This window comes from Platichthys flesus, chromosome 21, assembly GCF_949316205.1.
Source record: "Platichthys flesus chromosome 21, fPlaFle2.1, whole genome shotgun sequence".
Taxonomy (NCBI): domain Eukaryota; kingdom Metazoa; phylum Chordata; class Actinopteri; order Pleuronectiformes; family Pleuronectidae; genus Platichthys; species Platichthys flesus.
Window position 1 is genome coordinate 4,451,947 of NC_084965.1, and position 9,605 is coordinate 4,461,551.

At 46.1% G+C, this 9,605-nt stretch overlaps 1 protein-coding gene and 1 non-coding gene across 2 annotated transcripts; both read left to right on the forward strand.

The window, feature by feature from the left end:
* Positions 1-942: 942 nt before the first annotated feature.
* Positions 943-1,015, forward strand: trnav-uac (transfer RNA valine (anticodon UAC)). Its single transcript has one exon. It is a non-coding gene; the product is annotated as a tRNA-Val (tRNA).
* A 241-nt stretch (positions 1,016-1,256) lies between these two features.
* Positions 1,257-9,145, forward strand: prpf4bb (pre-mRNA processing factor 4Bb). The gene is made up of 16 exons (XM_062379955.1): positions 1,257-1,382; positions 2,474-2,603; positions 2,923-4,058; positions 4,259-4,432; positions 4,616-4,774; positions 4,948-5,029; positions 5,130-5,331; positions 5,991-6,064; positions 6,179-6,269; positions 6,429-6,576; positions 6,698-6,835; positions 6,944-7,097; positions 7,301-7,415; positions 7,496-7,647; positions 7,733-7,819; positions 7,935-9,145. The coding sequence occupies exons 1-16, from the start codon at positions 1,324-1,326 to the stop codon at positions 8,136-8,138; spliced, it is 3,105 nt and encodes a 1,034-aa protein (XP_062235939.1). The 5' UTR covers positions 1,257-1,323; the 3' UTR covers positions 8,139-9,145.
* The last annotated feature ends 460 nt before the right edge of the window (positions 9,146-9,605 follow it).

Here is a 9,605-nt window from a genome sequence, read left to right on the forward strand (position 1 = left end):
GCAGATAATGACCTCCCCCTGACTGCTCTGGCATCCCTGAATGTGAAGTGATGAGCTGTGTTAAGAAGCCGCTGCTCACTTGTTATGTTTGACTCTTTCTTGCATCCTTTTCACCATGAAAATCGGTTTTCAGTGTTTTGAAGCAATAAAGTAAATCAGATGTGGTGTTTGGTGTTTTCACTCTTTCAAATAAACGATCACATTTTGTTGTTTTCCTTTCTAAGAAGGATAATGATAATCGACTTGTTTATTGCATGATGGCACCATAGCAGCTCTGATGAGTATCAATGGAATAAGAAGCTATCACATCAGAAAAGTTACTCACACATCTTATTGTGCAGAGCAGAGGAAAACTCAAGATACTCTGTTTTGCTTTTCTTGTCATGGTTATTTCTGAAAAGGGAAACAGTGAATTCTATCTTTAGAATATCAGATTTCAACATATCAACATGATGTGTTATCCAACTAAAAAATATGTGAACCAAATACATCTGAGCCTCTGAGGGGTTAATGGGGAGAACTGGTCTGGACCTATGTTCTGGGTAAACAATGTAAACCAATGTCAAGTGTGCTGCATATCTTTGAGTGCGGTGACACATTCCTTTAAAGAGTGTACTAACCTTATCACAGGTAGAGAACAGACCATAGTTCTAATCAAATTCAGTTTAACACAACATAACACTGACAAACACACACTCAGGCAAACACACCTTTATCACCTCGGCTAATGCTCCACCCAGTGTTCAAAATACAGTATTGCACGTGGTCGCCTGTGCTCAGCAGAAACCATAATATGTCCCCAACAAAGTAGATTATACTATAAATTTGAGCCATGACAATTTGTTCCAGACAAAACTTCAACTGTTTGTTGAAGATTCCATATGTTGAATAAGATATTGTTATAACTCCAAAATGCCATTGTCTACAGCTGAAAAACACAATGGTTTCATAGTGTAGTGGTTATCACGTCTGCTTTACACGCAGAAGATCCTGGGTTCAAGCCCCAGTGAAACCATTCTTCTGCTGTTGCACATAACCTGTTTACCCAGTGGTCTTTTCTTCAAGTGCAAATTATTATCATATATACAAGACTTATCTTTCTCCCGCTGCAGTAAGGCATTGACACCGTGATCACCTCACGTGCTGGTGTGAACACTTTGAATTATGAACACAAGCGCGCCCCCTGGAGGAAGAAACACAAACCAAGTTTTGAAAGCTTGCCGTACACCTCCAGCCCGGCAGGGGGAGCATCTGTGTTTTCATATCGCTGCATGTCTGTTTTCAAAATAGTGGGAAAAGAAGAGCTCCCCTCAGCTGAGGAAAATGGCCGACGTAGAAATGGACATCGCGTCCAGCAGAATGAATAATGGCAACGAGCACGTGTAAGTGACTTTATTCAAGAAGAAACATCCGTTAGATTGGGACCCGAGCTCATGTCCGCTCCTCGCGTGTGGAGGAAGTGTTTTGTTGGTCGGGAACGCGGCGGCTGAGCCGCAGCTTCACGTTGTTACCGGAGCTAACCGAATCACACACCAACCAGCGGCTAATGCTGCTAGCTAACCTGCTAACGCTCTGTGGCTCACACCGCGTCAGGTGTCGCTAAACACGCAGCGGGCACGAACACGTGAACTGTGGGGGGTCGTGTGTTTACCTTCGCGTTCCACCTGTCGGGCCACACGTGGTCGAACTTTGTGGCGCCGCAGCTGCGACCCTGGGACTCGGGTTAGCATGGCTAGCAAGAGGGGGTAGCCTGTTAGCTCCCAGTTGGCTAGGAGCGGTTAGCACCCGAGATAATGAGTGGAGATCGTGTTGGCGGTGTATCTCAGAGGGGAACGGGGACGAGGGAAGTGCACCTGCGGTCACATGGTCAACTTTAACACTTTAATAAACACCACCACGTCACTGGCCATTGTTCTTAGAATGCACGATTCTGCAGTTTTCTAGGTACTTCGAGCAAATTACGTAGCAACTATTTACTCAGCGTTAGGTAGTTGTGCTTCGTGATGAACTACAGGTTACTACAGATTGGTTTCACTCTATATTAGCATTAGCACGAGGAGAATCACTGTTGCATAGGAGATGTCATGCTTAAACATAAGAATCCACAGATATGTGTTCTGTCCCCTACTCTGTTTGATAAATGGCGGTTTCCCCTACAACCAAATCTCCCCGGTGCCCTGGTTGCTGTTTGTTACTGGTGATGAGGAGGCACAACAAGGATGAAGCAGCCTCCAGGCGTCATGTCCTCAGTATGTTGACAAGCTAAAGACATCCGTGTAAATCACCAGTGATTACTGATCATCCCTGTTTCCCACAGTCTGCGCTGAGAAGTTTAGATGTTCTCTCACCCAAAACTTTCACGTTCAATTCACACAGATTAATACTTCTGAAGTTTTCTCAATTCAACGTGTTTGATCTTTTTTTATATTACGGTCGATTGGTTATAATTAACTTGAGTGTCTTGTTGTTTCAGCACCAACATTGAGGACTGTTCACCGTCAAACAGGAAGCCGGATCTGGAAAGCCAGGAAAAAAGTGGAAATGAGGACAGTGGAGAGATGTCTGAGGAAGAAGAAGGAGAAGAAGAAGAAGAGGGGGAAGAGGTAAGGATGAATAACAGCAGACGTCATGATTGTGACTTGAAGACTTTAATTTTAAATTCAAGTCAACAAAACATTTTGTTAATTTGATTTTCCAAGTTTTTCTCTGGGAATATAAAGATGGAATGTGAAAAAGTTAAACTCCATAATTCAAAATGTTCTTGTTTCATCATCTTCACTTATACCGTGATCTACTATTTTCTACATACAATCTGGATGAGTACAACCTCATAAACCTGAAGAAAACATATCTAAAATGTTGAATATTGTGATGATCTGACCCCTGAATCAACTGACAAGCTGATATATTATCTCATCGTAGGGAGAAGCAGAAACTAACGGCGAGAAGACAGTGGAGGGGCCCAAACATCACAGCAGCAGCAGCGGTAAACACAAGAAGAAGAAACACAAGCATCGTAGCAAGCACAAAAAGCACAAACACACCTTTGACGAGGACAAGGACCGCAAACGCAGACATCGTCATAAACACAGGAAACACAAGCGCAAAGAGGGCGCCTCTCCCTCGGCTGCTGTTCTCTTATCTGCCTCCTCCAGCCATAAAATAGTTGAATCCTCTCCCTCCTCTGGAAATCCGAGTCTAGACGACAGAGCCTTGCTGGAGGATTTGGAGAAGCAGAGAGCGATGATCAAAGCTGAGCTTGACAGCCAGTTGATGGAGGGCAAGGTTCAGTCCGGTATGGGCTTGATCCTTCAGGGGTATAACTCTGGATCAGAGGAGGACGGAGAAGCCAGGGTAAGAAATGGAGAGCAGCGTCAAAGGGGCAGTACAGGCAAACCCATATCTCCCAGAGGAGGAAAAGGGGGGAAATCGAGACGGGACTCAATCGAGGGCAGTAAGTCCAGCACCAAGCGTCGCAGTAGGTCAGTGGACAGGCCTGCTAAGGAGTCCAAGCAGGACAAGGTGACCAAAAGCACCAAGGACACAGGGGGAAAGGACAGAGGCCGTGGCAGAAGCAGGTCTAAAGACAGAAAGCGTTCAGACAGCGCCGATAGGTCCAAGGAGAGAAAGAAGTCCAACTCCCCCTCGACGTGGAGAGGAGAGGAGAGAGGCGGCCGCACTGATAAACGTTCCTCTCCTCAGCGGGAAGACAGATTGAACCCGGAAAGACCAACCCGACGGTCCAGGTCACCTGGACGAGAGCGGCCGGGTCGCCCCGATGCCGACCGGGACAAGCGGCCGGCCAAGTCTCCATCCAAGGACGCTTCATCGGGGAAAGAGAACCGCTCACCTTACAGACGAGGACCTCAGAGCCCCGCGAGGAAACGCAGTCCTTCCCCTCGCCAGAGAGACGCCCGCCAGCCCTCTGCGAGTGCCGTGGACAGGACGTCCAAACAGAGCAGCTCTCCATCCAGAGTAAGGTCCCCCCCCAGGAGAGGCCGCAGTCGTTCACCAGATCTGAGGAGGAGGGACATCGACAGGCAGGAGTCACCATTAAGGTTGGTGACCAGGGCTGACTTAAGTCGTTGTTATACAGGGTTTTATGAAATATCAAATTTAATAAAGACATCGATTAAGTACTAAAAACAAAAGATGTCTCATTGTAAATCTGTTGTAATTCATCTGCATCACAAATGTTTGGTTTAAGTGAAGAATGTCCAATTCAACCCATCGATCCACATCTCTTATGTTTGTGCAGGAAACGCGTGCGGCCAGATGTCGGGCCGGGTCGGGACCGGTCACGAGAGAACAGCCCTCGAGCGCCCGCTCGCCGCAGGATGAGTCGCTCGCCTCTGAGACGAAGATCCCTGTCACCACGAAGACGAGACCGCTCTTCCCCTCGCCGACGGAGCAGGTCTCCACTGGCATACAGGTGACGGCCCGTTTCACAATGTAGTTTATCTTATGTTTGTTATATAAGGCTGTCAGGCTACTCATGTTTTTGTTTTACTTCAAATTAGTGTTTAACATCTTTAACCTAACTTTCAGTTTTCCAGTTGTAATGTGACTTCTATGAGATAATGAACTTTCTCTCCCTGACGTCTCGTCCCCACAGGGCTGGAGACAGAGACCGGTACGGTCGGCCCAGACAGTACCGACGCTCGATGTCTCGCGATCGGGATCGAAGGAGGCGGCGCAGCAGAGATGAAGACAAGTTCAAGGGGAGTCTGTCCGAGGGGATGAAGGTCGACAAGGAGTCCTCCGGGGAAGAAGTGTGAGTAGAAGAAGATATCTGAGTTTACATGTGAAGGAAACTAAGAATCTTTATATTTGTCCATTTATTGACCTGCTGCTTCCCACCACACTCAAAGTGGATTGAGTTTGTTCATGCTAAATGTTCAGATTCTTTGATGGATTCATGTTTCAGTACAAACTTTGTGTTTTCAGCCTGGAAGACTTTGACGGGGAAGAAGTCGATGAAGAAGCTCTGATCGAGCAGCGTCGCCAGCAGCGCCTGGCCATCGTCCAGGTCTGTGCACTGTTCTTCTGAACTAGATCCAACGGTTTGGTAAATGCCATCCAGTAAAGTAGTGAAATCTTATCGTCTCTTTGTCCGTGACATTTTACAGAAATACAAAGTGGGGAACGATGACAGCAACATGGTGTCGGAGCCCAGCAGCCCCCAGAGCAGCACACGCAGCCGCTCGCCCTCGCCCGACGACATCCTGGAGCGGGTCGCTGCAGACGTGAAGGAGTATGAACTGGAGAATCTTGACACCTTCGAGGACAACATCAAAGCCAAGCACAACCTCATCGCCCAGGAGAAAGACGGTAAATGTCCTGCTCAGAATTGGCACGTGTGTTGGCGTACAAGGCCAACTGAATGAACCGCACCATTACACCTGTGCTCTGTAGTTAAACCGCAGCTGACACTTGTAATGGTGATATTTGTGAAGGCTTGAGGCCTTATGTGACCAAAATGATCCCTCTTTGATATTTGGAATCGCAATTTCTCAATGCTCTTACATCAAGTTTTCTCCAGTTCCATCACAACGAGTTCAGCAGAAACGGCCGAAGAAGTTTACAAACGTGAACATCCACTGGTAGTATTCTCTTGACCCATAAACGTGCAGCAATACTGGTTCCTCCCTGCAGTTGAGTAAAATCTGGCACTTTTGTGATTGTGATACAAACTGGTCCAAAGATACCAGTGTAGAAAACAAACAACAACAAAAATGAAGTGGTGTGATTTGTGTAGGAACCACAGAGTTGTGTGATGCAGGGGTTTTTAATTTTCTTTCTTTCTGTCATGTGTTCATTCAGTTGCTGGCTTGTAATCCAAAGCCTGGGTGTCTCTGCAGCACCTGCAGCATGTTTTGATCTCTGCAGAGTATGTGAATCAAACACATGTTCCAGATATTCAGTTTTACAACAGCGTGAGCAACGAGCAAACCCATCATGTGGTGTTTTACTGGTTTCCTTTGTTCCAGGAGCCAATCCAAAGAAGCCCTCAGCCCCCGACATGTTCACAGAGTCAGACGACATGTTTGCTGCGGACTTTGATGTGAGTATTATAACTTGTTCCTCTGCATTTTATCATCTAATTTACTGGCCTGGTCTCGAGGTTTAGAAGAAACACAAATAAAAGGACATGCTGACTTGATGTTTGTTTCTGCAGAATGCCAGGATGAGAGCAGCCGGCGTAGGGAAGGACTTCAAGGAGAACCCCAACCTCAGGGACAACTGGACAGATGCTGAGGGTTACTACCGTAAGTTAGGCCTCTTGAATTCTACGACTGAATCAGGGGGAACATCCTTGAATGCTTGTTTGATGTTGTGGCAAAGTACAAATACAACCTAGTCGTGTCTTCTGTCTAGACTTTTCAATATAATGATTATTCTGAGTTGACTTTTCCTCTGTTATTCAGGGGTGAACATCGGGGAGACACTGGACAAGCGCTATGACGTGTACGGGTACACGGGCCAGGGCGTGTTCAGCAACGTGATCAGGGCCAGGGACACGGCAAGGGGCGGCCAGGAGGTGGCAGTCAAGATCATACGAAACAACGAGCTCATGTGAGTGAACCAAGCACACGAATGTCAAACTAAACCCGGTGGAGGTGCTTAGAAATGCAGCTCTTTTCTTTGACTGGATTTGCATTGATGAACAACATGTGTGATGTTTTTTCGTGAACAGGCAGAAGACGGGTTTGAAGGAGTTAGAATTCCTCAAGAGGCTGAACGACGCAGATCCAGACGACAAGTTCCACTGCCTCCGTCTCTTCAGACACTTCTACCACAAGCAGCATCTGTGTCTGGTGTTCGAGCCTCTCAGGTACTGAAAGAGGAAACACAACCTCCCTCCTCTCAGTCTGTGCATCATGTGGAACATTCACACAATGCCCCTGCTGGATAACGACCTTCTGAATTCTGTGTTCCACAGTATGAATTTACGAGAGGTGCTGAAGAAATATGGCAAAGATGTGGGGCTCCATATCAAGGCTGTGCGCTCCTACAGCCAGCAGCTCTTCTTGGCGCTCAAGCTGCTCAAACGATGCAACATCCTCCACGCTGACATCAAGCCGGACAACATCCTGGTAGGATTTTAAATTATCAAGATAGATTCTCAAATGATGAACGGGGGATTTTCCTATCGACTTATCTCCTTTTTGATTAAATGGAACTTAAAATTTAGACGCTTCAACCGGTCTGAACTTTGCAGAATTTAACCAGGATCCCAGCTAATTGAACTAATTGTTCATTTTCCTAATCTTTACTGATGTTTGTCTGTTTTTACAAGGTGAATGAGTCAAAGACCATCCTGAAGCTCTGTGACTTCGGTTCTGCGTCCCACGTCGCAGACAACGACATCACACCGTACCTGGTCAGCAGGTTCTACCGAGCGCCAGAGATCAGTAGGTTTCATTATTTCTATGAATCACTGATCTCACGATTTTAAAGCCTGAACCTGCCTCACAGTTTGTTTCTGTTACAGTCATCGGGAAGCCCTACGACTACGCCATTGACATGTGGTCTGTCGGCTGCACATTGACCGAGCTCTACAGCGGCAAAATCCTGTTTCCTGGATCTTCCAACAATCACATGATCAAACTGGCGATGGACCTGAAGGGCAAGATGCCCAACAAGGTGGATATTTCATCATTTCAGTTCCTTTTTAGATGTTGGTCTAAGAAGTGATGACTGATGCAATGATGTGGTTTTGTCTCCTCAGATGATCCGTAAAGGTGTTTTCAAAGACCAGCACTTCGACCAGAACTTGAACTTCCTGTACATTGAAGTCGACAAAGTAACAGAAAGGGTAAGTGTTCACACTCACTTCTACAAAACAAAACTTTAAATCTGACAATTACGTATCTAAGATGTTCAGTATTTATTTATTTATATCATCTCGTTTTATTTCTCGGCACCACCAGGAAAAGGTGACGGTGATGAGCACCATCAACCCCACCAAAGACCTGCTGGCGGACATGATCGGAGGCCAGCGTCTGCCCGAGGACCAGAGGAAGAAGGTGATGCAGCTGAAGGACCTGCTGGACTCCACCCTGATGCTGGACCCGGCCAAACGCATCAGCATCAACCAGGCTCTGCAGCACCCCTTCATCCAGGAGAAGATCTAACGCCCCGAACGCCACACACGCACTCCCAGAGCCGGCGGAGAGAAACAACCACTAAACCAGCTCTGACAGGGACTCTGCCGCCGGCCCACAGACGTCTGCTCAGAACGTCCCGGATGGTTTTTGTTCTTCCTCGTGGATCCACAATTCTGTTTTATTGTAAATAAAAAAAAAATCATTGGAATGGTTAGCCCTCAAAAAACATTGATTTTTCTTCCCTTCACAAATGCAGTCAAGGACTCTTTTTTTATTTAACTGGCATTGGAGTGACAACTGTTCAAAAAGAAGAATTATAATTCCTGTAAATACTGCTGTGTCTATTGCATTAACAATCTGAAGCAGAAGACAGCTGAGTTTTGTCATAGTTGCAGACATCTAAGTACATCGTTCTTTTTTTAACCACATTGCTCATTGTGGGGCGATGCATGCTTTTGAATGTGCACCCTTTGTGCTCTAGATTCCTGTGGTGCAGGCCTGTGTAAATGCTCTGTCTGTGCATCAGTGTCCACATGTGATGGCCACTCCCCCCTCGACTCCCTCTTCCCCCAAGTATCCAGACCTTGAGGTCTGCGCTGAAGGAATAGATGCCTACTATGTACTCCTTACAACTTTTTCTTTTTGTATCATTTCAATGCAGGTAGTCATTGTTTTCTGTTGCTGGATGTTTCCGTTTTTTTTTGTTATTTGACCCTCCTCTCCCTCCAGCTCTCTGGCTCGGCCCCGGCTCTTAAGGCTCTCACATTCAAGTGCCTCCTGTTTGAGCCTTGTGTGTTAAAACACCGAAACATTGCTGGCCTGTTGAAGCCACACCTCCTCTCCACTGCTGTAAATAGCCCATATAGTTACTGTCAATTTTCATGTATGATTAATTTGTCTTTTTTCCCCCATTTAAGTGGTTAAAAAAACAAATCTTGTGATTTCAATAAAGAATAGTTGTGGAAACGCTGCTGAAAGAGCACCTTCAATATAAGATGTTTTTTAGTAATAAAATGTTTCCTATTGTTACCGAACCCCCCGTTCCTCTTTTTATCCCCAACTGTGGACCCGATGATGATTTTACATCAGTAGTTGGATTCATTTCAATGTGTTTTCTAAGCAGATTAACAGCCACATACATACGTTCACATTTCACTGTCCAAGAAGTGCTATAGTGATTCGCTGGAGAAGATCCTCGCATGTGAATGGAGTCTGAGATGTGAAAGTGAGATAAAATGTTTTTGACTCTTCACTGCTGCACATTCCGAGCATCAAAAGTAAAAAGGAACCATCTTGCATCCAGTTGCAACAATTTCCTCTCGTGCTCCCTCTCTGCAGAGGAAAAGTATCCATACCCATCATGTCCCTTCGAATGATTGCACGAGTGTTGAGCTTCTGAAAAAGCATAATGGGAAACTCGCTTCAGAAAAGATTTGACCATTTTACATCGTCTGGGAAGTTGTGGCGTGCTGCAAGATGTGGGATGAAGGACGG